This window comes from Harmonia axyridis, chromosome 3 (genome assembly GCF_914767665.1).
Source record: "Harmonia axyridis chromosome 3, icHarAxyr1.1, whole genome shotgun sequence".
Classification (NCBI taxonomy): Eukaryota; Metazoa; Arthropoda; class Insecta; order Coleoptera; family Coccinellidae; genus Harmonia; species Harmonia axyridis.
This window is the reverse complement of record NC_059503.1, coordinates 63,635,371-63,663,058: the sequence shown is the minus strand read 5'-3', so window position 1 is coordinate 63,663,058 and position 27,688 is coordinate 63,635,371. Positions and strand designations below refer to the sequence as shown.

Here is a 27,688-nt window from a genome sequence, read left to right as displayed (position 1 = left end):
GTCAGTATGCTTCTCCACTGCGCGCTCTTTGCGCGTCTTATGCTCCTCTTTAGGTTTCTTCTCTGCTGCCTTAACTGCTCTCTCAAGTTCTCTATGAGGTTGTCATTTTCCGCTTCTCTGCCTCTCGATCTTTGTAAGGTTCGTCGAATTTTCACACACTTCTTACGGGATTCCTCGATGTCTGGGTTCCACCAATATGGTACGGTTCTTAATTTCTGTCTTATTTTTGAGGCTTGTTTGTAGGCATTCATAAGTTTTTCATGAAAATTTCCCTGCGCGGTTTTAAGTGTTTCCGTAAGGACTTCTTGTTTTATCTCGACAACCCTCGGTTGGCAATTTCTCTTGTCCTTGTCGCCCTTCATTTCAAAATATATGTGGCCGTGATACGTAAAAGGGTTTTCGTTCTTTATTTCCCATCTCCTTATTTTCTGGCTGAGAGTGTCCGAGCATAGGGTAACATCTATGTGGCTCCGTGAGTTGCCTCTGATGAAAGTGGGCTGCCCTGTATTCATGGCCATCCAAGATAGCTGTGCTGTCCAATCTTCCACATGACCGCCCCGTGCATCCTCAATGGGAGATCCCCAGAGATGGGACTTGGCATTTACATCACCAATCAGTACGGCTTGCTTTCTGTATCTTTTCAGGTCTCTGAATATCTCGTTTGTTTTTTCCTTGAAGTCCTCGATAGCTATATTTGGCGATATATAAACTGCGTAAACGTAAACACCATTTATTCTTACGCGGACATAGCCCTCTTCCCTTCTTATTTCACCTGCTTCCACAGCTCCATTCAGAAATACTACTGCCACATCACTTCTTTTGTCCGTTAACCAATTTTTTGATTGGCACATTTTTTTGTTCGGCTCGGCTATCACCACAATGTCACATGCATTTTGTTCTGCAGCAGCCCATGCTATGTCATGAGCGGCTCTCGATCTACCGAGGTTCGTCTGTAGAATCTTAATCATAACAAATAAGTATATAACAGGCACAAGCAAATAAATTAACATATGTATGGGAACTGTTTCGGGTGTATATGGCCCTAGACAGTTTCACTTTAAAAATATCACAGATGCGTTGACTAGCACTCGATCTACCGAGGTTTGTTTGCAGGGTTTCAAACATAATAAAATTTGGGATAAAATCAATAAATAAAATAAACTATAATATCACAGCTGGGTTGACTAGTGAGTTACTGTAGCATTTTTTCAAATGCTTCGTTTTTTGGAGTCTGCGTTTCGTCTTTACTTTCGATTTCCGAGCAGATATCATCTGTCTCTTTCATCTCTGTTTCGGGTTCATCATCGTACACTTCGTTCATCCTCTGGTTTCTTTTTTCAATGGCTAGTGCTTCCCTGAAGAACTTGCATCTTCCTGATCCTACTGAATGGTCATCTTCATTGCATAACACGCAATGGGGTTTATTTTCGCAGGTTTTTGCTGGGTGACCTTCCTGTCCACATTTGAAGCATGCATTCCTTCTATCAGTGTCTTTGCACTTGCTTGTTAGGTGTTCGTAGCTCCAGCATCTGGTACACTGCCTAAGGTCCACCCTCTTGGTGATTTGACAGTTCGCGAGTCCTATTCTCAGCCTTTTTATTTCACCAATTTTGGAGTATGAACCTTCTTCGATCTTAACTGTTACGGCTTGTGTGTCGTTTGCATTGGGTCTCAATTCCCCGACTGCAATTTCTTGTTTATCTCCAAGAATTTTTTTTAAGGCTTCCATCACTTCTTCCCTAGATGTTTCTGCATCCATCCCTCTGATGTGCAGTGTCTCTTTCTTTTTGTTCGTTCGAAGTAGATTATGCTTCGGGTGCCCTTCGATTTTATTCATAACTTCAGTGAGTACCTTGCAGTCCTCTTCGCACTTATCCATAGTTATAATCATTTTTCCTTCTTTAGTGCTTCGTATTCCGCGTATGGATTTTGAGGCTGGTACGTTCCTGAAGGCGTTCCTGACGTTTTTGAGAGTTTCTCTATATTCCCCGTCCTTGCATTGCACCATTAATGCGTAGGTATTTCTACCTTTATCCCGATTTTCGGAGTTTTCCTTGAAACCTGGTGGTACATATACATGTACCTCCTTTTCCGTCCCGTTTGTAAGGCACTGCATCATTTTTTCCAGGCTCTCTATGGTAATCCAGTCAAGTTTGTGGATTGCAAAAGTCTCTTTTTCTGTTTCCCCTTCTCTAAAGAGCTGCTTCATTTTCGCCCAGAGATCCTCCTGCGACTCTTCATGTGTCAGTTTTATAATTGTTTTCTTAGATAGGGTTTTGTTCCTTCGGTCTCGAGTAAAGGTTTCCAGGTAGTCGATGTCTTCCGTTAAATGTTCCAGTTCCGGATATCTTTCTTTATAGATTTTCTGAATGGATTTACTCATACCTGGATCTCTGTTTCCTACCAAGACTACCTTTTTTACAGCGTCCTCCGTATTTAATGGATTTCCTGCTATTGTTTTTACATTTGAGGATAATTCCTCTTTCCATCTCATTTTTTCTAATTCCTTGTATTTCTCAAAGGTAATCTCCCCATCTGGGAGTTTTTCCAGTGCTTCTATTTTTGGTCTATGCCATGGATTTGTTTGGGTTGCTGCGTCTCTTCCTGTATTTATTTTCTCTTTCAGAGCTCTGATCTCTTCTTTGTACCTTTGTTCGGTTTCCCTTAGTTTTTCCCACAGTTCTTTCTTCTCCCTCTCAAGTTGCAGTATTGTTTGAGTGTTTTCTTCCGGTACCCTTATTTCTTTTGTGAGAGTGTCTACTTGTTTCCTTATATCGAATGTTATATTCTTTAGTTCTCCGGAGGGTCTATATGAAGCATTTACGATGCTTTGTAGGTTTGCTGTGCTGGCAACCAGTTTTGCCATGACTACTTCAAATTTGCTTTCCACAGGTTCATAGAAGTCCATCCTTTTCCGCTTTGTTGTGTTGGTATCTGCTTCTGTCTGATATTTTTCGCTCATACTAGGCATGGAATTTACACGTCCCCTGCCACCTGGAGGTGTTCTGCTCAGACTACTTCTAGGTTTGAAAACTTGTTCGTCCTTTCTAGGATTTTCATATGCGTCTATTCGTTCACTCATCGATTTTCCTTTTCCTGCTTCATCTAATTGATCCGTTTTTGATCTGCTACTACTGTCTTCCTCTTTGCTCAGGTCTATTATTCCAGTAACATTACTCGCGCCCTGGCCTGGTCTCCTACCAGAGTTTGAGTTTTCAGGACAGTCGCTGGATTTCGATCGGGTTGAGCCTGTCCTGGCACCGCTCCCGACCGATACTGGGGTTTCCATTCCCTGCATCGTAATTTTTTCATCCTTGTTTTCACTCATTCATAAATTTTTAGATAAAGGGCAGTGCACGCACACATCCCTGTGTCCTGTCTGACGCCAAGATCGGTAGCCGTAGAATCCGTCCATGAGGGGAAAAGGAAAGGTAAGTATTTGAGGCCCCGGACTCGCTTTCCCAACGTACTAGCGGCCGGAACCTCCACAGGAATATTTCAGGAATGGACAAGGTTTAGGTAAGTATATGGGGCTTAGGGAACATGGGATTTAAAGGTATGAGGAATGCGGCAAAGGCTGGGATTGGCCGTGCCACATTTGGTCAGTCTTTGTTTTCGCCGCTCTCCTTAAGCCTGTTCGACATGGGTGGCCCTGCTGGAACCGAAGTTCCGTCGACATAGCCTCAAGGATCCTTGCGGGTACTTAAGCCCTTCCACCACGACAAGGTGCTGACCTTCGGAAGAGAACCTAACCTAACCTAACCTAACCTAACCTAACCTAACCTAACCTAACCTAACCTAACCTAACCTAACCTAACCTAACCTAACCTAACCTAACCTAACCTAACCTAACCTAACCTAACCTAACCTAACCTAACCTAACCTAACCTAACCTAACCTAACCTAACCTAACCTAACCTAACCTAACCTAACCTAACCTAACCTAACCTAACCTAACCTAACCTAACCTAACCTAACCTAACCTAACCTAACCTAACCTAACCTAACCTAACCTAACCATAATTGAACCTGAATCGATTTGCAACCACTCTAACCTAAGTGAAGCTAAAGTACCCTAACCTAAGTTGAGCAGAACTAACCTAACTATAGTAGGTTAGGTTAAACCTAACATACTTAGTTAGGGTAAACCCTAACTGACTTGAAAATCGACATTTCTATAAAAATGGTAATGTAAAAATCGTCAAATTTGTTATTCAACGAAAGGTCTAAAATTATCGAACGGAAATATGTTAAAAATTCTTGGATAGCATCAACGGTTTTCGAGTTATTACGATTTTAAAAATTGTAAACAAACCCAAAAATTGTCGAGTAGGATATCAAATGAAAGGTCTTCAATTATCGAGCTCAGAAATGTCAAAAATTGTTGGGTAGGATTTACTGTTCTCGAGTTATTAACAATTTAAGAAATGTAAACAAACCGAAAAAGTATTGAATTTAGTATCAAATGAAAGGTCTGAAATTATCCTTCTCAAATATGTCAAAAATTGTTGGATAGCATCAACAGTTTCCCAGTTATTAAGAATTGAAAAATTCCAGGAAAATTGTTGAATTTGGTATAAAACAAAAGGTCTTGAATTATGGATCTCATTTATGTTTGAAATTCTTCTCCAGGATCAACAGTTTTGAAGTTATTAAGGTTTTTAAAAAGCACTAAAAACTGTGAAATTTAGTATTGAATGAAAGGTCTAAAATTTTCGATCTGAAATATGTCAGAAATTCTTAATTAGGATCAACATTTTTCGCGTTATTAACATTGTAATAAATGTAAACAAACCAAAAACATTGACTAATTTGGTATCAAACTAAAGCTCTAAAATTATCGATCTCAAATAAGACAAAAATTGTTGGGTGCGATCAACGGTTTTGGAGTTATTACGATTTTAAGAAATGTAAACAAACCCAAGAAATTGTAGGATGCTGTATAAAACGAAAGGTCTTAAATTATGGAAGACAATAATGTTTGAAATTCTTCAGTAGGATCAACGGTTTCCGAGTTATGAACATTTTAAAAAATCTCAAAATAATTGTTAAATGTTGTATGACATGAAAGGTCTGAAATTATCGATCTGAAATATAATACACATTCTTGGGTAGGATCAACAGTTTTCGCGTTATTAACATTTTAATAAATGTAAACAAACCAAAACCATTGACTAATTTGGTATCAAACGAAAGGTCTTAAATTATGGATGTCAATAGTGTCACAAATTTTTGACTAGCATCAACGGTTTCCGAGTTATTACGATTTTAATAAATGTAAACAAACCCGATATCTTTCATGTTTGGTATCAAATGAAAGGTCTCGAATTATGGATCTCAATAATGTTTAAAATTCATCTGTAGGATCAAGGGTTTCCGAGTTATTAACGTTTTAAAAATTCTCAAAAAATTGTTAAAAGTATCAAATGAAAGGTCTAAAATTATCGATCAAAGATATATAAAAAATTGTTGGGTAGTATCAACGGTTTTCAAGTTATTAGCATTTTAGTTAATGTAAACAAACCAAAACCTTTGACTAATTTGGTATCAAACGAAAGGTCTTAAATTATGGATCTCAGTAATGTCACAAATTTTTGACTAGCATCAACGGTTTCCGAGTTATAACGATTTTAATAAAAGTAAACAAAGTCAACATTTTCCATGTTTGGTATCAAATGAAAGGTACGGCCGAGAGGATCTCAAAAATGTCATAGAATATTCGGTAGGAGCTACGGTTCTCCCGAAATAACGTTACTCAGTAAATATAAGAGATCTTGAATAATTATGTTAGCTCATTAGGTCAGTTCTCCTTAGGTTAGAGCGGTTTCTGGCACTTTTACTAAACGTGTAATTATCTCAACCCCCGTCCCATACCTAGAGAATTTTTTTGTTGAGATGTAATCTAGGATCGACGACGAATCCAACGGTACCATCCTCACCTCCGTAGCACCTCCCGTTACGGAGATACGGCCGTTATAACATAGCCCCGCCTACTTTTCCAAACCACTCCCACTTTCTCAATTTAAACGTCACTCGGATATCTTGAAATATTATAGGTATATACAATATATTAATTTATAAGGGGTTCAGTATTCAACTTCTAATGACAGATCAATATTCTTCTTATATATTACCCACCCAGGGCCCCCATTCCCCCCCGGTCCCGTGAAATTGTTGGCTGATAGATGATACAATGAAATAGTGGATTCGGCCTTCAAAAAATCGACATTTGAAATGAATTTAAAATTAATAAACTCACGTGTTTGGTATCAAACGAAAGGTCCAAAATTATCGATCTCAAATAAGTAAAAAATTGTTCGCTACGACCAACGGTTTTCGCGTTATTACGATTTTAATAAATGTAAACAAACCCAAAAAATTGTCGAGTATGGTATCAAACGAAAGATCCAGAATTATCGACATCAAATATGTCTTAAATTGTTTGATGGGTTGAACGGTTTCCGAGTTATTAAGAATTGAAAATTTATACAAATATTGTTGATTTAAGTATCAAATGAAAGGTGTAAAATTATCGATCACTAATATGTGTAACATTGTTGGATTGGATCAACAGTTTTCGAGTTATTACCATTTTAATAAATGTAAACAAACCCAAAAAATTGACGAGTGCGGTATCAAATGAAAGGTCTCGAATTATGAATCTCAATAATGTTTATAATTCATCTGTAGGATCAAGGGTTTCCGAGTTATTAACGTTTTAAACATTCTCAAAAAATTGTTACATTCAGTATCAAATGAAAGGTTTAAAATTATCGATCTAAAATATATCAAAAATTCTTGGGTAGGACCAACGGTTTTCAAGTTATTAACATTTTAAATAATGTAAACAAACCCAAAAAATTGACTAATTTGGTATCAAACGAAAGGTCTTAAATTATGGATCTCAGTAATGTAAAAAATTTTTGACTAGCATCAACGGTTTCCGAGTTATAACGATTTTAATAAAAGTAACCAAACCCTTCATTTTCCATGTTTGGTATCAAATGAAAGGTACGGCCGAGAGGATCTCAAAAATGTCATAGAATATTCGGTAGGACCTACGGTTCTCCCGAAATAACGTAACTCAGTAAATTAAAGAGATCTTGAAGAATTATGTTAGCTCATTAGGTCAGTTCTCCTTAGGTTGGAGCGATTTCTGGCACTTTTACTTAACGTGTCAATATCTCTAACCCTGTCCCATAACTAAAGAATTTTTTTGTTGAAATGTAATCTAGGATCGACGAGGAATCCAGCGATATCATCCGCAACTCCGTAGCACCTCCCGTTACAGAGATACAGCCATTATAAAATAGCCCCGCCCACTTTTTCAAACCACGCCCACTTTCCCAAATTAGACGCTAGTCGGTTCTCATAAAGCATTATAGGTATATAAAATATAATTAATTGTAAGGGGTTCAGTATTTAATTTTTTATGACACATCTATATTGTCGTTATATATTATATTCAACATTTTGGAAAATTTTCAAAATCGCACAAAAGGTGCTCCCGGACGTGTAGAGTACAATGATACAATCGCCACCTCTCTACCTTCCACGGTTCTCCCGAAATAACGTAACTCATAAACTATAAGAGATCTTGAAGAATTATGTTAGCGCATTAGGAGAGTTCTCCTTAGGTTAGAGCGATTTCTGGCACTTTTAGAAAACGTGTCATTATCTCAACCCACGTCCCATACCTAGAGAATTTTATTATTGAAATTTAATCTATGAGCGAAGGGGAATCCAACGATACCACCCGCACCACCGTAGCACCTCCCGTTACGTAGATACGGCCATTATAAGATAGCCCCGCCCACTTTTCCAAAGCATGCCTACTTTCCCAAATAATACGTTAGTAGGTTCTCCTAAAGCATTATAGGTATATACAATATATTTATTTATAAGAGGTTCAGTATTAAACTTTCAATGACAGATCAATATTCTCGTTATATATTACCCACCCAGGGCCCCTATTCCCCCCCGGCCCCGTGAAATTGTTGGTTGATTGGAAGAAAATGTATTCTCTACTAGAAATAGCAATATTCTTCTCGAATTTCATATTTTGAGAGAAGCCACACCCACTTTTCATCAGACCACGCCTACTTTTCCTTAAATTTTCACCAATTTTCAAGCTTCACTTTTAATTACATATCAATATTCTCCTTATATATTACCCACCCAGGGCCCCTATTCCCCCCCGGCCCCGTGAAATTGTTGGTTGATTGGAAAAAAATGTATTCTCTACTAGAAATAGCTATATTCTTCTCGAATTTCCTATTTTCAGAGAAGCCACACCCACTTTTCATTAAACCAAGCCTACTTTTCCTTCAATTTTCATCAATTTTCAAGCTTCACTTTTAATGACATATCAATATTCATCTTATATATTACCCACCCAGGGCCCCTATTCCCCCCCGGCCCCGTAAGATTGTTGACTGATAGATGATACAATGAAATAGTAATAGAATTGTTGTGTAGGATCAACGGTTCTGGAGTTATTAACATTTTAAGAAATGTAAACAAATCCAAAAAGTTATGAATTTGGTATCAAATGAAAGGTGTCATTTAATGGATCTCAAAAATGTCTAAAATTGTTGAGTTGGACTAACGGTTTTCGAGTTATTACGATTTTAAAAAAAGTGAAAAAATCTTACGATCTTTCATGTTTGGTATCAAACGAAAGGTACGGTCGAGAGGATCTCAAAAATGTCGAAAATTGTTCCGTAGGTGCTACGGTTCTCGAAATATTCAACATTTTTGAAAATTTCAAAAATCGCTAAAAAGGTGCTCCCGGACCTGGAGAGTACAAAAACACTATCGACACCTCTCTAGGATCAACGGTTCTCCATATATAACGTAACTCCGTAAATATAAGAGATCTTGAAGAATTATGTTAACAAGGTTAGGCGAGATCTCCTTAGGTTAGAGCGATTTCTGGAACTTTTTTTTCACATGTCATTATCTCCACCCCTGTCCAGTATTCAAGAGATGTAAAGACTGAAATGTAATCTAGGATCGACGACGAATCCAACGGTACCATCCGCACCTCCGTAGCACCCTCCGTTGAGGAGATACAGCCGTTATAAGATGGCCACGCCCACTTTTAAAAACCACACCCACTATAATTGGACACGCCCACTTAATTAGAAATCGTCCCAATACTATTCTTCCTCATCGAAAGAACACGGACCCTACCAGATCGACATAAAACTTTAAGAATCAATGGCACACGACGCGTAATTTTGAAAATTCCAAAACATGTCGAGTTTGGTATCAAATGAAAGGTACGATCGAGGGGATCTCGAAAATGACAAAAATCGTTCGCTAAGACCTACGGTTCTCGAAATTTTCGAGATTTTCGAAAATTTCAAAAATGACGAAAAAGTTGCTCCCGGTCCTGGAGAACTCGAAAATACAATCGACACCTCTCTAGGATCAACGGTTCTCCAGATATAACGTAACTCAGTAAATATAAGAGATCTTGAAGAATTATGTTAGGTTAGGTTAGGTTAGGTTAGGTTAGGTTAGGTTAGGTTAGGTTAGGTTAGGTTAGGTTAGCTCATTAGGTCACTTCTCCTTAGGTTAGAGCGATTTCTGGCACTTTTAGAAAACGTGTCATTACCTCTACCCCCGTCCCGTAAATAAGAGATGTAAAGGTCGAAATATAATCTACGATCGACGAGGAATCCAACAGTACCATATGCATTTCCGTAGCACCTCCCGTTACGGAGATACGGCCGTTATAAGATAGCCCCGCCCACTTTTCCAAACCACGCCCACTATAATTGACCACGCCCAATTAATCAGAAATCATCCCAATACTCTTTTCTCTCATCGGATGAACACGGACCCTTCCAGATCGACATTAATCTTTAAGAATCAATGGTACACGATGCGTAATTTTGAAAATTCCGAAACATGTCGAGTTTGGTATCAAATGAAAGGTACAATCGAGGGGATCTTGTAATGGCAAAAATCTTTCGCTGGGACCCGCGGTTCTCGAAATTTTCGAGATTTTCGAAAAATTCAAAAATGACGAAAAAGTTGCTCCCGGTCCTGGAGAGTACAAAAATACAATCGGCACCTCGCTTCGATCCGTCGTTCTCCAGATATAACGTATTTCATTAACTATAAGAGATCTTGAATGCTCCCGGTCCTGGAGAGTACAAAAATACAATCGGCACCTCGCTTCGATCCGTCGTTCTCCAGATATAACGTATTTCATTAACTATAAGAGATCTTGAATAATTATGTTAGGTTAGCTCATTAGGTCACCTCTCCTTAGGTTAGAGCGATTTCTGGCACTTTTAGAAAACGTGTCATTATCTCTACCCCCGTCCGTAACTGAGGGATTGTTTTCTCTTAATGTAATCTATGATCGACGGGGAATCCAACGATACCATCCGCACCTATGTAGCACCTCCCGTTACGCAGATACGGCCGTTACAAGATAGCCCCGCCCACTTTTCCAAACCACGCCCACTATAATTGATTACGCCCATTTAATTAAAAATCATCCAAATACTCTTCTTCCTCATCGAAAAAACACGGTCCCTTCCATATCGACATTTAATTCTAAGAATCAATGGTACACGACATATTATTATTTTTAGAATTTCAAAAATGTCGAGTTTGGTATCAAATGAAAGGTACGATCGAGTGGATCACGAAAATGACCTAAATTGATGGCTAGGACCTGTGGTTCTCGAAATTTTTAGATTTTTAAAAAATTTAAAAACGATGAAAATGTTGCTTCCGGTCCCAAAAAGTGCAACGGTACCTTCGGCACCTCGCTACGACCTATAGTTCTCGAGAAAACCTGTAACCCCTGATTTGACCTCGTCCAAACTTCAAGGTCTAACCTAATCCCCTCTAATTTGACCTTGAGCAAATTTTCAAGGTCAAACCTAATATCCTCTAATTTGACCTCGACCAAATTTTCAAGGTCAAACCTTATATCCTCTAATTTGACCTTGACCAAATTTTCAAGGTCAAACTCAATATCCTCTAATTTGACCTTGACCTAATTTTGCAAAAAAATTTCGACAAAAAAAAAGAATTGGATAAATTTAGTGAAGGAGTTGACAGTCTCATTAGTTGTCTCTGATCAGGCCCAATAATTTTGATTTTGACGTGTGTCGGTTCAGTTCAGAGAATTGTATTCTTGAGTTTTATACTTCTATGTCCCCATCCGCATTTTTAGACTCAATTTGAACGAATTGTCGTCACTTGAACAGCGACATATGACATAATTTCTGAGATATTGTAAGTTCACAAAAAAAAAACATCTTCAACCCTCAGTTCAATTAAGCCAATTAGTTATATAGTTATAGTGTTCACAGACGAATGGCCGGCCGAACAGAATCGAATTTGAGGACGCATTTTCTCTAAGTGAATCAAAACTTATCGTTTAAGACCATTCCCGACTGAAAATTATAAAATTATCAACATTGTGAGGTAATAATTAAATAATCTGGTACTTCTAGATCCCCTTCATTTTATTCCAATTGCGGAAGTCTAAAAATGAATCTACTACTACAGATTAATTTGTTGATATGCCTACATCAGTTATTTATATTTCACTTTTACTTCTCAGAGTAGGTATCTAACAGTTTGAAATAAGGTCATATTCGGTCCAAGGTAATATGAGCCAATTAACATGAAATAAATTCAATATTTCGTTGATTTGGATATATCCGAATAAAAGGAAGTGTATCATATTAAATACATATCATTCAATAAAAGTCCTTAAACATAACCCTGGAATTTGGAAATTGGCGGTCAATGCTGAGAAACAAGTTTTGTTTGCTGTCTTCACTTCATTGTACACAACGAAACCGAGAGATACTAAATGTGATTGAATAAGAAACATGTCTTTCAAATAATTATTATTACGTTTAAAAGTACTACTTGCGATTTTCTCCATCATAATTTGAAAATGAATGATAACTTGACAGGTATGAAATTTAATTTTCAGTTTTTCATTGATTACATATACTTATGCTTTTCAAGGTGTTATAGTTTTTTTGTGTGTATTTTATATCAAGACTTCTTGATTTGATCGAATAAGAAAATATTATATTTCGAGCATAATTCTGTTTAGAATAATTGATGGTCAATATTATTTCTTAACTTCGGCGGAAATTCGTAGAATTGGCTTATTGAACCTGGTTGATGTGTTTCCTGAAAAACATCACTTTGATGACCGCATCAAAGAATTAGAGTTTACTCATTCAGAAATATTTTAGGAAATCGATACTTGAATACTATATGTGTGCTAAATATTATTCTGAATAATTACGAAATTCTAGAAACTACAATTTTTCTCTTTATTTCACTGTCTTACTTGTCAGCATTTTGTCTTAAAAATAGTGTATCATTTTGAATTTGAATGAAACTTTTATTTTTCTATCACGATAAGAAAGTTATGTGAGCTTACTGAAGGAACTCAATAAATTACTTTATTTAAATGCAGTAGGTACCTACCTAATATTCACAAATTTTAATCTAATATAAATATTGATTTTTTGATTCTCAGCGCCAACCATTTTCTTCAACCAGTTGAACAAATATCTTTAATTTAACTTTCAGTACATTTTGTCCTGATTATAAATTTAAAAAAAACTCTCAACAATGAGAAAAATAACAGATATAGTCACTCATTATGTAGTCATCAAATGGGAAAATATTTATTTATGCCCCTCGTAAGGAAGTTAATAATTTATTATATAATTAGCTAATTAATTATTATACAATTATGTAAAAATTTTTGAAAATGAGGAATTGAAGGAGAAATCTAAAGGAATTCTTTGATTAATCAGAACAACTGAACTTGACATACATGACATTCAGTAACTTTTTTCTTAGTCAAAATTTATATTTAACAATTGAATAATTTCAAAACTTCCTCAAGGTAACTGATCAATGTTAGCCCTATCATATCTCGTAGTTTTGAAATTGGACTCTTACTAAGGGTTTTGTAGAGATGTCTGCACACTGAATCTTAGAACCAACATGCTCGATCTCCATTAAATTTTTCTCTTGTGAAATGGTACCTCACTTCTATTTGTCTTGTACGTTTGTGAAACTCTGGATTCTTGACCAATTTTATAGCAATAGCATTGACCACATATAAAGCAGGTATACCCTTTTCTTCTGAAATTTCACTGAAGAGCCTTTTCAACCCAATTATAAATCCTTAGTAGCTTAAAGCAACTTAGAGCAATGTATTCTGATTTAGTACTGGATAATACAGCACTCTGTTGTTTTCTAATGATCAACTTATTGCTGCATTTGAAACTATTTTAACTGAACCACTTCTGGATCGTCTTGTTTCCTTGTCACCTGCATAATCGGCATCACTGCAAACTTTCAACTCCTTATCACCTCCTCCACAATAGAGTAAACCGACATCTATAGTTCCTCTGAGGTATATGTGAATCCTCTTCACAGATTTCCAATCTCCCAAACTTGGTTTATCCAACTTTTCCGATGCTATGCTTACTGCATATGAAATATCAGATCCTGTGGTTGTTGACAAAATCATAAGATATCCAACGGCTTCTCGATATGGCACATTACCTCCGATGAAATTTTTGAAATCGTTTTCATCATAATTTTCGCCACAAGGAGTGGATACTGAATTCGTTTCATGCATTCCTAATCTTTGAAGAATTTCTTTGTATACAATCTTTGACTCAAATGAATGGAGTTATCACGTAGTCGTTGTATACATACTCCTAAATAACTGTTGAGAGGGCCAACTGTTATTTTGAATTCTGTTTTCATATGTTTAATGAACTCGTGCATCTCCATTTCGTCTGTTCCTGCAATCAATCCATCGTGCCTTCCTAAATTATGTGTGGTCACTGGTCTGCCGTCTCCTGGCTCTTAGACCAGTAGGGTCGAGGTCGATACGCCTGGGTTATCACTACAATACAGGGTGATTCACCGGGATGGCCTATTATTTTCAGATCTATCAGACTATTACTTCCTTATTTCAACTAGCACACCCAGTATATCATTGCATCATTAGATAGTTTTTTTGTCGGCAATTTTGTCGATATGCCATACCTTGGGTAAAAACTCAACGGTTCATGAGTTAATGGGATTCTCATAAAAAATAAGGTGGCGATGGAGTCTCATTTTTTTTCAATTTTTCGACAAAAAAAGTTTTTCTCCAATTCTTTTTTCGATTCTGCAAACGGGTAGTATTATAAGACTGTTTGCGGTTCGGACCAAAAATGTACAGGGTGTTTATAAGATCATGAAATTGGACTAGGTACTCAAATCCATCAAAACTCAAGATTTTCAAATTAGAACCTATATTTTTTTATTATATTATTTACAATTTATCATACTCGCAAAATTGGCTTGAACTAAATGAAATTATTTTTTGTATTTGTTTTATTTTCCTTGTTTTTCTTTCGCTGTGTACTATATTCGTTAATTACAGTTCAATGACACAGAACCACGAATAACAGATATTTGGCCATAATGCTATTACCTACCCTGGAACAAGCGCATATAAAAAAAAAATCATTGTTGACGTTCCTAATTTTTTTCCACGCAATGTAGGACAATTTAATATTTACCAAGCTTATCTCGTGAGATAATTCTGATAATCTCTTTAAACTCAATCATGCTTTTCATGAAATCTTTCAGTCTTATTAGTGTTTTCAATGATAACGCGTAAGCGTGATTAATAGATATTTTATGAATGAAGGTTCTTCTACTTTGACTCTAAATAACAGTCCAAAATATTTCCTACAGATACATATTGCATTCTGTATTTATCGTGCATTACTTTCAAATGATCAGACCGAAAGAAGAAACAGGTACGTTTCATTTTGACAAATATGTTTAGAAATAATTTCGGTTGAGATGTCACTGAAAAAACTATTGAGTTTATTTTTGAGCGCCTGTTCCTAAAACAGATATTGCTCTATAATTTCCTCACGATGTCTGTAATTTTCGAATTCTGATAAGCTTCGACCGACTGATGATGAATCTGGTCAAATCCGATTCTGTTCGAAACGACTGTAAATATGATTACTTAACCAGGAATGGAAAAAACGTAAAGATTTGAAATTTTTAAGGTAGGTTCGGATCTCGAAAGCATCACGGAAGTCCATAAAGTATTAAACATAGATATTGTTTCATGTCGTTTGGCGAGGTTGAAGTTTTCTGAATTGTGGAATATACTGCTCCACAAAAGTTAAGGAAGTTCAAGAATTTTGTTACCGTTCCAAACATTGCCGATTCTTGTCCACCAAATGCTCATTTATAAGAAAAAAAATATTCACTTTTTTATATCTGAATGGTTACTTTGCTCCTCGTTTGATAACTTTCTCAATTTTAGGCATCTTCTTGTCAATTGCGATAATCTACAATCTACCTTGATGTCAATGTCAAATTTGATAGTTCATGTTGGGGACAAAAATTGCTTACTAAAAATGACATATGCTCCGTCTATCTATGTTTATCACTCTGAGGTGTTAAGTCCGTTGATGGGTAAAATCTCAGTAGGGGTTCTGTAAATATGGTCGTTTTGTTTTCATGATAATATCGAATAGAATAGAAAATTCATGCGAATTGTCATGTTGATTACATCCAGAAAACCAGAACCAAAAAAGTCAATATTTTAGTGACAATAGATTCGAACAAGTTCAAATTTTACTTGTACTTGTAAAACCACAATTTCAAGCTTGGTGCAAAATTGTGTGTATCGCTTCATCAGAACCATAGAAAATGCAAGAAGAAGCTAAATTTTCGTGATAAAATATCGTGATATTTCCGTTATGTTATTTCCGTAACAACAGATAAAACCTCTTTTAAATTAAGTTCGTTTAAGTAAATAATCAGTCAAAATTCTCTCCAAAGTCTTCAAGTGCACGAATGCTTTTCTGTTTTTTTTTTCATATAGCTATGATCAAATTTTGCAATAAACTTGGAAGTGATTAATGTCAATATGAAATATCCAACTTCACGTTAAAATGTCTACATCCCAATAGCACAAACTAAAAACAAGCAATGATTATTAAATCTGAATCGGAAACTAACGTAACGGAAACAAAATCTTACACTTACATTGGAGAAAGTAAGTCTCCTAATTTATTTTATAGTGGAAAATTATAACATTTCTAGTTCAAATAGATTTTTATAATTTCGTAGAAAATACAAAACGATGTCAAATAGATTTAAAACACCACACACAAGACTTCAACTGGGATTGTGGTCTGTCTTGTGTCCTTATGGTTCTGTCCGATGAAAACAGAGAATATTTTTTGGAGAATAGAGAGAAAATATGCAAGGAGGAAGGATTCAATACAAGGTAGCTATTTTTGAATATTCAATTCGTAAAGATTTTGTTTAAAATTATCTTTCAGCACATGGACTATAGACCTATGTTACCTCTTGAGAAGGTTTGGAATTAGACATATATTTCACACAATCACCTTGGGCGTGCATCCTGCGTATGAAAGGATAAATTTTTATAATGAGATTTTCACAAGAGTGCGTATCTTCTCAGTGTTTTCTGTTCATTTCACTTATTTCCACTTATTTTTTACAGGGTGAGTCTTTCACTTGTACATATATAGGTATTTCAACCGAAGATTTCTGAGGTAAAAGAAACACTTTTTTCGTCTACTATTTTTTTTCGATTCGATTTTTTCCTCACTACAGAGGGCATTCTGGAGTTGACCGGACTTTGATGGAATTTTATTTCCGAAAAAGATTCATCACATCAATAAAAAACTATCTTCAGAAAATCATTTTCTTCGATTTCCATTCCATTTGCGAGATATAACTAAAAAGTACATTTTCAACAGACTGTATCTTTTCAACCGAGCCGAATCGAAGAAAATTTTAAAGGAAAAAAGTGTTTTCTTTGATCTCGGGAATCTTCGGTTGAAATATGTGTTCAAGTCAAAGACTCTCCATGTATAATAAGTGATAAATAATAGGTAATATATAATAATGAGTCATAAACCTAATAGAAAGGGGTGGTTGAGTGGTTGTACCACTCGTCTAGCCCGATATATCTGTGGGTTTTTCCAAAAAAGATCTAGAGAGGGTCAATTCCTATTTGGAAGGGGACGTCTTGTGATTGCAAATTTGTGATTCCTCCTCAGGAATCTTAAATGATAAAGAGGGTCGAGTGGTACAAATAATTCCGAAGGTTTTGCAATTCTTTTATGCATGACCTTCCAGCACGAAATACACTTTGCCCTTCCTCTTCTCTTTCTTTGAAATCCTTCTTTATCAAATCACGTAAGATCCTTCCGTACAATCGGCTTAATGTACCAGTTACGGAAATGCCACGGTAGTTATTGCAGTCTTTTTTATTTCTTTTTTATAGATGGATGAAATAAAGGCTATTTTCCACTATTCTAGTATATCGTAATGATGGATGGTTATGGAAACTTAGAGAACCCTTGTATAATCGAAATATTCTGGCCTCCTCCGAGGGATTTTGGATATACTATACCTCATAAACAGAGCTTCATACACTGATTTTTTATGTGCGTGGAGGGGAGAAGGCACTACGAACCCTTTCAGTTTAAGATTCAAATCTCAGCATTGGAGTAAGCGAATTTCAAATTTCAAGAAGCGTCTGATTCACAATTACATTTCATACACGTTTGTGTTTATGGCATTTTTCACTCTGTACGGTCTTTTTCGACCTACAGGCGTTGGCAGTTGAGGGTTGTAAACTTCTAAGCTGAGTGTAAAAATCATCTATCTTCGACGCTTAATTGCGGCTGAAGAACCCAACCGATTCCAATGTTTCAAACGCCATAAGATGCTAAATTTAATGTTTATACCTCTCGAACAATTTTTAGGGGTTAGAGCACTAAAACGTGATAATAATTATCGCTGACAAGAATTAATATTTGGAGTAGCATATATAGGTAATTACGCACAATTTTATTGTAAACATTTAATCAATTTTCACGTGTAGGTACTTATACTTATGTACTACTTAGGAAAACGAGTAATTACTTTGTTTGTGTCATCTGGTTCGACAATAATTTTCGCGAATCTTCCGTTGTCCCACTATATGATCTTTACACAGTAATTTAATTGAAGTTTTCATTGGCAGATGGGGGTATGCAGTGAGGCGTTTTTCTCTACAAGATAAATTTAGTAACTTTTTCAGTCTAAAATTCAGGAAATATCGTTTACCGATTTTTTCAGGATGAGGAGCGTGTAAATAAACGCTTCGATGACGCAGAGAAAAATGGAATAGTAGTGAAAAAAGGATCTATTTCTTGCCGGACAATTTTAGAACATTTAGCAACTGGTCCTGTAATTCTTCTCACCAATGCTAAACTACTAGGCTGTGATATTTGCAAATACAACAAAATAAGCTGTGAAATGAAAAAGATGTTCCGTTGGCCTGTACCTTACCAAGGACATTATATAGTATTATGTGGATACAATATGATGATCAACAATGTATTTTACAGAAACCCCACATTAACTAACAGTATGTACATTCATTCTCTAAAAATATTCTTCAATTTTCAGGAAAATTTAATTTCAAAATATTGATTATCAGTAGGTGTTACTTAACTAGTTAATGAAGCAGCTTCACATAATATATGTTGCAATTTAAACCAGCCCTGCCAGTATTACTAATAAAGCAATACATGATGAATATTTGATAAGACATACTTTTTATTCCAATAGAAATTTAATTACTCATTTTAGTATTTTCTAGAAATGTTTGTGTTCATATTTTTCTATCCCGTCTCTTCTAGGCCTCTGTTAGACCTCTCAGAAGCTAGGAGCTTGTTGTGAAGATCTAAAAAAAAGATCTAGGAAAACTTACGAGTTGAAAGATTTTCTTCTAGAAGGCCTTTCTAAGATTGCTATTTGTGTAGACTATAGAAGATAATTAAATGGAATGTGGAATAATATTTTCAATAAAGTTTCGTTGATTTTTTTCAGGGATATGTGTGATGTCCATAAAAACTCTGAATGAAGCAAGAAAAAGTTATGGTACAGACCAAGATACAATTTTCATTTATCCATCTTGATTCTTCAAATGAACATTAACAGTTCAATGTTATTTTATTCAGGTATATCATTCGGTGCATTGGAGAATCGTAAAAAGAAATAAAAACCATATAATCTAAACGTTCTATTCATTGAAAAATTATACACTTTTATAAATATAATTCTTTCTCTTGCCTAAGTGCAAAGTTATTTTGGTAACAAAGGCACAATTTCTATTACTAATTGTAATCTGCTAAACTGAGAAATAAATGAAATAAAACAATTATATATACTATATATATGATTGTAAACAATTTGAATGAATTCTGATTAAAAAAATACAATTTCATATTACAAAAATAGTATCTTCCTTAAATTGTTGATTATTCCTTTAAAATTCCGAATTTCTTTTTATAAAGAGGTCGCCATATATGTTCAAACAAATAAATATGAGGCAGCTATGGTATCTCTAACAATATATGAGTCAATCAATAAAATAAAAATAAAATCAATTACATTAAACCATAGCAATTCTCATTTTTAATATAAAAAAATTAAATTTAGAAGACCATAGAACATAAGAATATACGGAATACAACATGAATAAATCATACTTAAAATATAGTACAATCAACATTTCGATCATTACTATGTACAGTGCAGGTTTTTCATTTCAGAATACTTATGAATTCAGAAAATACAAGAATGAGAAGATGAATAGTTTGAATTAGAAAACCAGAAAAACATATAAAAACATCAAATACTTGAAGATCAAGCTTCATAACAAGTTTACAGAATTTTAAATCTTGAAATATAGTAAAAAAATTTCTTATTAATCTGTGAAAAAATTTCTTGAATCAAAGTTGTTCTAGGAATGGAACCACATTGAAATTGAAGTGATAAGTAAATAAAAATTAACTATATACCATTGAAGATCTTAAGAATTTCGTAATAAAAAAAACAATTCCAAAAGGGAAACCACAAAATGAAAGTATTGAATATTCGAAATGAAGAGCATAAATTATGACAATATTCAAATTTGATTTGATAAAACAAACAAAAAATTCTATTATCATCGCTTTGTATAATATTTATTCAAGAATTGAAGTCTTTATCATTGAAAATTATACCAAAAAAGAAAAAATTATTACATTCAGGTCAAACTGAGGCAAGGTTTTAATATTATTGACATCTTAACAACAGATAAAATATAAACTGAGGATTCAATTGAAAGACATTTACTAATAAGTGTATTTCTTTGGAATTTTAATTTTTCATTAAAAGGGAAATTATAGTAAACTTACTTACTTCTTGAAAGTCTTCTGCGCAGCTTTGAAGTTTGATTATGAGAATTTCGTCGTTGCAACACCCCTTGAGAGATATTCTTTTCATTAGAGATGGGTGGTTTCTTTGATATTTCTGAAAAAAAAATATGATCATCTTTTCGTCAAAAACCTAACAAAAAATAATATAACTCGCCTTCCATATTAAACTTTTTTAACCTTCCCAAACTTTTGCTTCTCTGAGTTTTTGAGGAGGCTGTTTTTTTGGTACTATGGCTCTTTTTTACATTATCCACCTTCCATTCCCCACTTGATGATATCTTTACTCCATCTGTTTCATTTTGTGTCTTCATGCATCTCCTTGATTGTGCAACTTCTTCAGATGTGGATTGTCTTGTTCTTTCAGATATTAACTGCTGGCTTTTTAGAGTTACATTATTCCTAGGTGATTTTGAGGTATCAACTGGGGCTACAGCATTTTTCTTTTTTGACAGAGAACTTTTATTAGTCACCGTCATCAGGGAACTCTTTGAAGCTGTTTGTTTAACCGACTCCATCATCATTCTGAATTTCTTTCGCAGAATGGGCCTCTTCAAAATTTTTGTTTTTAGGTTTAGTTTTCTCCTCTTCAATAATTTCCTTGCTAAATCCAATTTAGATTTTTTCTCATGTATTTTGTGATCACCTTCAAACCTATCACTTTTCCTTCGTGCATTATCGATTCTCATACTTTTCCGTAATGGCTCTTCCTCATTAATTTTTCGCTTAAGCTTCTGTTTCTGTTCAGCAACAGAACCTAGGAGCTCTTTATGTTTACCTGCACTTCTCAAGTTGTGTCTTTTTGGATTAGCTTGATCATTGTCAACTTCTTCTTCCACACTTTCAAATAATTCAGAAGAACTCGAGGAGATCTCATTAATTTGAACAGAAGTTTCCGGAACATGCTCACTTTCATCTGATTGATTTTCCTTCTCATTTTGCTTCTTAGGACTATGTGGTTCTCGTGGATCAAAACTCATACTATCTCTAGGCTTGGGAAGAAAATTCCTCTCTTTCAAGGGTGAAGGATTTGAAGACACTTCAGAAAATGGTACTTGTGAATTTGATTTTGTACTGCAATTCGGACTAGTCTCAAGTTTTGACTCATCGCAGCTCTGAGGATTTTCTTGTCTCTTTGAAGGTTCTTTGAAATTCTTTTCTGGAGCTACTGTTGTTATTTCCTCTTTGATGATAGGATGTTCATTTTCTTCCAAGACTGAGCTATTTTCACTCACATTACCATCTTCAGAACCCTGTTCATCATCTTTGAAACGTGTCACTATTTTGAGTCCATTTATAGGATATTGCTTATGTTTTCGTTGAAGTACTTGAGCTCTAGGTGGACCTGGTGGATCCAACATTAAAGTTACAACAGATGTATTGTCTGCTCTCATATTTGTAGTTCGCCATCTATAATATAAAGGACAAGTCATATTATAACCAAATTGTTTATGTAATATATATATATATACAGGATGTTCCATCTCATACGAGCCACCCGGTCTATTTCTTATACCATAGTGATTGGAAAAATTTCCTGAAACATGTCTAATGATTTTATTTGGAGGACATTTTTTATGTATATTTGATGCTTGAACGAGCAACCCCCTAAGAGCGGGCGCTTCAACCTCTCAAAATTGAATAGGGTAGAGTGATACTTCATTTGAAAGGTCTTAGAAGCTTCTTTACAACGATGTATGAAAAATGTTTTTCGAGAATTTTCTTTAAATCATGTATATTATATACTTGAAAAAACTTCGTAAAACTTGGCATAAAAAATACGTACATAAATTCCTTGTTTCATTGGTTTCCTAAAAAGGTATGAACATCAACAAAATTTTCATGGGATTAGACAATAAATTAAATAAAAAGAGAAAATGACGTGATTCAAACTTTAATATTCAACTCAAAAATATTCAAAAATACAAAGAATATGATAATATTGATAACATCAATAATTGGGTAGTGAATAGAAAGCAGGAGTGAAATGAGCACATCAACCCCATGGACAAGAGCAGGCTGGTAGCAAGGGACAAATCACCGGTTGGTCGTAAATTCGTAGGAGAAGCAATTTGGTTAATAATGAGAAGGAAGAAGAAGATAAGAATATTCGAAGAACCTGTTCAAATTGCTTACCCCAATTTCTTATGCAGGCACGTAACATATAGCGTAATTCGGTGACGGTTGTACGATTCCGTGTAAACGTTGGTAACATAACATTTGTATTCATATTCTTTCAGAAAGCTAGTGAAACAAGGATTATTTGTACAAGTTCCATGAAGTTCTGTAGAGTATTACTCAACTGATTTAACTGATTTTTAAACCTTACTCTGTTCTCTTTTAATCTACCATACTTATAATCTATATGAAATAATGATTTCGAAATACTCCTCTCGTCCTCCTTTATCTGTGATACTTTTTGACGTAACCCCTTTTCATGGATATAAAAGTTCAAACCAAAGATCATATCCTGAGTACTGTGCGAGATAATTATACGATTTATTTTTTATTGGATTCCCCCAAAAGTTTTCAAGTCTTCTACAGATTTACGGATCACTCTTCAGGTGGTCCGAAAGACACTGCAATTTTCAAAAAATTACTTTCAAAAAATGTTGAGAATTTATTCAAATCTCATGGCTTGTTTTTCTTGCCTGTCGGATACCCTAGTGAGTAGTCTTCATTTTTTGTTGAGACATGTGCCTAAAATGAATATTTTTCAAAATGCTTTGCATTTCATGTTTTATACAGGGGCTGGCGGTGTTCTTTCCAAGCATTCATTTTCAAAGGGATAAGATTACTCAACTCTACTTAATACCTAATATCAATTGAAGATAAGCCAAATCAAAGAAATCATCAAAATTTTTGAAAACATTCATTTTCACAAAACAAATGGAGACCACGTGAACAAACAGAAACTTAATCTGAATTCTCTTAAGGAGTTGGAAATGACTGCATATTTTCAGCTAAAAAGTCTCATCAATATTTATCGCTCATATGAACTACTCAGATGTCTGAAATAAGAATTAATGTTGTTTTAAATGTTCTAAGTTTTCAATGACCTTTTGATAGAGAAAATAGATCTCTTCAATCTTGCAAAGTAACTATATACTATATTTTATTGTGTCGAAATTCGCAGCATAACGTTAAACTCATAAAAAGAAAATAACAAATGTGTACAATAAAAATTGACGTCATCATTAGTTCACCAAACCTAATTCATTTTTCTTCGCATGATAATAGATTTGAATTATTCAAGCTTATGGAGCCTTTTTCATGTACAATAAAAAAAATTTTCTCAATTTAATGTACATTGTTCTCAAAAGTTTAATCTAAGAGGATGTCAATAAATAGGGCAATATCTTTTATACAGTCAAATAGCATATTGAAGTAATTCAGAAAATTCTAAGAAAGATGCGAGTTGACACTAAAGAAATGAAATATTAATTGATTCAACAATAAAACTGCCTCAAGTTAGATTTGGAACTACATGACATATTCATAAAAATGGTAACTTTTGCAGTTTTCATCAGCATGAAAAGAAATATATTCAATTTCAAAATTGCAAACATGAAATTATGATAAGCATTTCTTATCATAATTTACTTACCTCAATAAACTGTCTACATAGGAGGAACCAAACTCTTTTATTAATTAATTTACTAACCTTTCTAAGGCTTTCTCAACTAGTAGTTTACTTGGATTCAGCCAGCTCTTTTGCTGATCTGGGTTCACAGTGGCCACTTCATTATTTTTCTCAGTCTGATGTACAATAGAAACAGCCATTTCTGGACTCATCATATTGAACAAACCATCAGTTCCAAATATTAAACAACGATGTATTGATGTATCAATGGCTATAACACCACAGTCTGGATTTGGTGACACAATGAATTGATTCAGCCGTGAATTGTATGACCACAAATCTCCCAAACTTCTAGCAACTGCCAAGAAAGGTATTTCGTCTATAGGAGTAGATCTACGAATAGGGCCTTGATGACCTATTCTTGGTCTGTTCCAAACAACTCTGGGCACACCTTTAAAAGGATATATACATAAACCCGACACCTGACAAATTTTATTAATTATCAAAAAGTAGGTATTAAACATCAAACAAAACATATATACAGGGTGAGACTTTGATTTGTATAAATATTTTAACAAATGATTCTTTAACATTATTACCTATTGGGCTCCATCGAAAAGATATAGGCTAGTGAAAATCCATAAAAAATTATTTTTCAATTTTAACTCTGAAATGTTTCTATTGAAGGAAATGATTTTTGAAATATAGGTTTTCATTGATAGAATGAATCCCAATTAAGGATATTTGAACATTTTGAAAAATAAAAGTTTCCACATTATTTCTCGTTTTGGAGTAATTTGTCTCAAAAAAATTATCGAAGGTTATACCATGAATGCTTCAAATTTTATTGATAATTTTTTTTCCACAGAAACAAAGCGATTGATCACTCGTCCTAACGGACTAGTGCTTTTATCTGAATTCGGTTTGTTTGAATGTTTCTGCCTAAAATAAACAAGTTTGAGTGATGAAAATGAAAAATTATCAGATAAAATTTGGAGAAACAGTTGTATTTAGGAAGATCATTTTTTTTCAACAATTTAAATGAAAAATCAGTGATGATGACTGAATCAGTTTGTGATCATTTTTCAATAAACTCAAGGTTAATTGAAGAATGATCACCGATTCAGCACTTTAAGCTGTCAATAATGATAAATTCAAAGTAAAATTCTGACGTTTCAATGTAAACAAGGTATCATCGATGAGGAAGCAGTTTTATCAATATAATCTCTAATTATTAGCTAGAATAATGTATTGCTATTAGTTGAAACCACCAAAATGTCAGATTTTTACATGTGAAAAAAATAATCTCTGATAGTGCATATGACATATGCTTCCTCTATCAATGTTTCATTACTCTGAGGTTTTTATCCAAGTTATGGCATATTGCTGAAATTGTCATCAAGATAGCTATCTAAGGATGCAATAATATACCAGGTGTGCCATTTGAAATAGGGAAGTAGTGGTCTGTTTCTGTTTTAACCGAAAGTTGAAGAATTCTGAACATATTTAGGAAGATAGATCATTGTTTCAAACCCCAACACGCAAATTTTCAGCACAAAATTATGATTAGTTTATTGAGAAATGACCGTCAGTTGAAAATTGATTTTCTGGACGGTTTTTTTTGTGACAGTCTGTACTAATAGTATATTATTTCATAAGGAGGAACCTGTGTTTACCAAATGTAGTGAGGAAGGTTATTGAAGTCAATTCTCCACCGAAAAAGATATGTTATTATTTCTTCAAACGTTTTGAAATTCATAAAAATATGGAGATCCAACTTTAAATAAGATTTATTTCAACGATTGTTATAATTGATTGATCAATGGGAAATTTGCCTTATTACAGTTGTCATGCTAAATCAATTTTGACAGACATTAAGTGTAATAGTTGATAATTATCATTACTAGGCAACATCTCACATATCACACAATGGCATTAGTATCTTGGTTTGTACGTGATACCAGTTCTGAATATCCCCACAAGAGGTAATCTGGAGGTGTAAGGTCTATCGACATCCGTTACTGGTTTGCTCTGGTACTTTTGAAAGAAAACATACAATTGCATGTTACATACCAGCAAATTGAATTTTTTCATGGTCTGGGAATTGGATTTTAGAATACCGCCCGGAATAAAGTGTCCTGCTCAACCTCGTTTTTCTCTTGCATTCTCCGTAAATTAGGACCATTTCAGTTTTTTCCAATAAACTGTTTTGGGGTATTATAGAACTCAAATTGAACTTGAAAGATTAAGAATTTGTTTTCAGTCTATCTTCATTATTCAAGATTAACTGTAATATTCAGCATTGACAGTGTGGTTTGAAATGCATCTAATACATTCAGAACAAGTATCATGTGAACCAAGACATTAATCCCATTGTGTGATATGTCCAATCGAAGCTATTAAAATTACCTACTGAAGGATATTTGTTTTAGTACAGGGCCTACAAAAAAAAATCGCATGAAAAAACAGTTTTCAATTGACAATATTTCTCAACACCATCCTGAAAAGAAATTGAAACTAATTGTTTCAAAAGACTGTTAAGATCTACAATTTGTTATTAAGTTTGAAGTAATCATATCTCATTTAAATTAATTTGAAGATTAATTGATAAGAGTAGTTTTTCCTCCACGATTTCGTGCCATATTATATTATAGACCTGAAGAGTTTTAGGTGGCATACTCTGTATGTATTTTCTTCTAATTTAAAAAAAGTCACTGACAAAATCACTGACCTGCTTTGGCTACTACTTTTCCTCCACATTCCTGAATTCGGATCATCTCATCCACATTTTCAGGTTTATGATCTCTTGTTAGTGGTTTTGCTCTCCATTCATTTGAGTTTGGAAGTTGATAACCTAAAATAGAAATCATTAAGAAGTTGTTATTCATGTTAAGTTACATTCCCTTCACCTAATACTATTCCAGAATCTCCAACATGACCAACATAAATTTTTCCTCGTCTAATGAATGCTACACTAGCTGTAGTTCCTGCTGTACTTGGAAGACCTGATGGAGTTTTAGGCCACTTTGCTAAAACCAAAAGAAGTTTAGCTTAGAGAATCAACATTCATAATCCTCTAACAGTACCCTAAAGTGGTATCGAGGATAATTAATACAAAATTCAAACCAAACTGAACATTGGCTTTTTAAACCAATTAAAAATCTTGTTGCTTACATACACACTTAATGTAGATATACCTTGTTCTTTCCACATAGCATAATGAGTGGCTATGTAACCATCTTTTATTGCTCGTAGCACTTCTGTATCATTGTCAGACCAGAAACTTTTGTGTTTTATTATAGACTCCATGAGATGCTCCTTAGCAAATGCTGCTGCTTCAGCACCACCGTGTCCGTCGAAAATTCCAATAAAGGCATACTCCAAATCTTTTTCGTCCTCTGTTTGTTGATAAGCAACGGAAAAAAAGTCTTCCATATATTTTCGGCCACCTTGGCGACAATAGCCAGTAACTCTTAAATTAACTCCGATAGACATTGTTATTGCTTTTCGATGAAATTATAAATAAATAGTACCTAATCAACACATTTTACTTTATAATGTTTTTTTCTCACATATTTTGATCACAATACTGTTATAATTTTGAGAATATCTGTCATTAGCGCTTTAAACTGTGTCAGTCACTAAGTCCGACGCTTAGGGAAAACAAAGATAAAAAAGCAGTTAAAAAGAGATCAAGCTGATAAATGATTGTCGGTACTCAGTTCCTGTCAAGGTTTCTTATCCACAGAAAACTCTTGTCTAATTCTATCTCGTTCCA

The 27,688-nt window shown here is 34.5% G+C and overlaps 3 protein-coding genes across 9 annotated transcripts; 1 reads left to right on the top strand and 2 right to left on the bottom strand.

The window, feature by feature from the left end:
* Nucleotides 1-1,192: 1,192 nt before the first annotated feature.
* On the bottom strand, nucleotides 1,193-3,328 carry LOC123675506. The gene has a single exon (XM_045610867.1). The coding sequence runs from the start codon at nucleotides 3,326-3,328 to the stop codon at nucleotides 1,193-1,195; it is 2,136 nt and encodes a 711-aa protein (XP_045466823.1).
* Nucleotides 3,329-11,818: 8,490 nt separating this feature from the next.
* LOC123674562 (protein GUCD1) lies at nucleotides 11,819-19,146 on the top strand. 7 transcript variants are annotated; one of them, XM_045609471.1, is made up of 5 exons: nucleotides 11,819-11,957; nucleotides 16,174-16,333; nucleotides 16,389-16,515; nucleotides 18,202-18,493; nucleotides 18,958-19,146. In XM_045609471.1, the coding sequence occupies exons 1-5, from the start codon at nucleotides 11,939-11,941 to the stop codon at nucleotides 19,044-19,046; spliced, it is 687 nt and encodes a 228-aa protein (XP_045465427.1). In that variant the 5' UTR covers nucleotides 11,819-11,938; the 3' UTR covers nucleotides 19,047-19,146. The 7 variants fall into 7 exon arrangements, with proteins under 7 accessions (XP_045465427.1, XP_045465429.1, XP_045465426.1 ...); XM_045609473.1 differs by lacking the exons at nucleotides 11,819-11,957; nucleotides 18,958-19,146 and adding exons at nucleotides 14,666-14,837; nucleotides 18,768-18,920; XM_045609470.1 differs by lacking the exon at nucleotides 11,819-11,957 and adding an exon at nucleotides 14,667-14,837.
* Nucleotides 19,138-27,584, bottom strand: LOC123674561 (probable protein phosphatase 2C 71). The gene is made up of 6 exons (XM_045609465.1): nucleotides 27,108-27,584; nucleotides 26,820-26,939; nucleotides 26,642-26,764; nucleotides 23,992-24,361; nucleotides 20,485-21,737; nucleotides 19,138-20,424 (listed from the first exon to the last, which is right to left on the bottom strand). The coding sequence occupies exons 1-6, from the start codon at nucleotides 27,403-27,405 to the stop codon at nucleotides 20,306-20,308; spliced, it is 2,283 nt and encodes a 760-aa protein (XP_045465421.1). The 5' UTR covers nucleotides 27,406-27,584; the 3' UTR covers nucleotides 19,138-20,305.
* Between the last annotated feature and the right edge of the window lie 104 nt (nucleotides 27,585-27,688).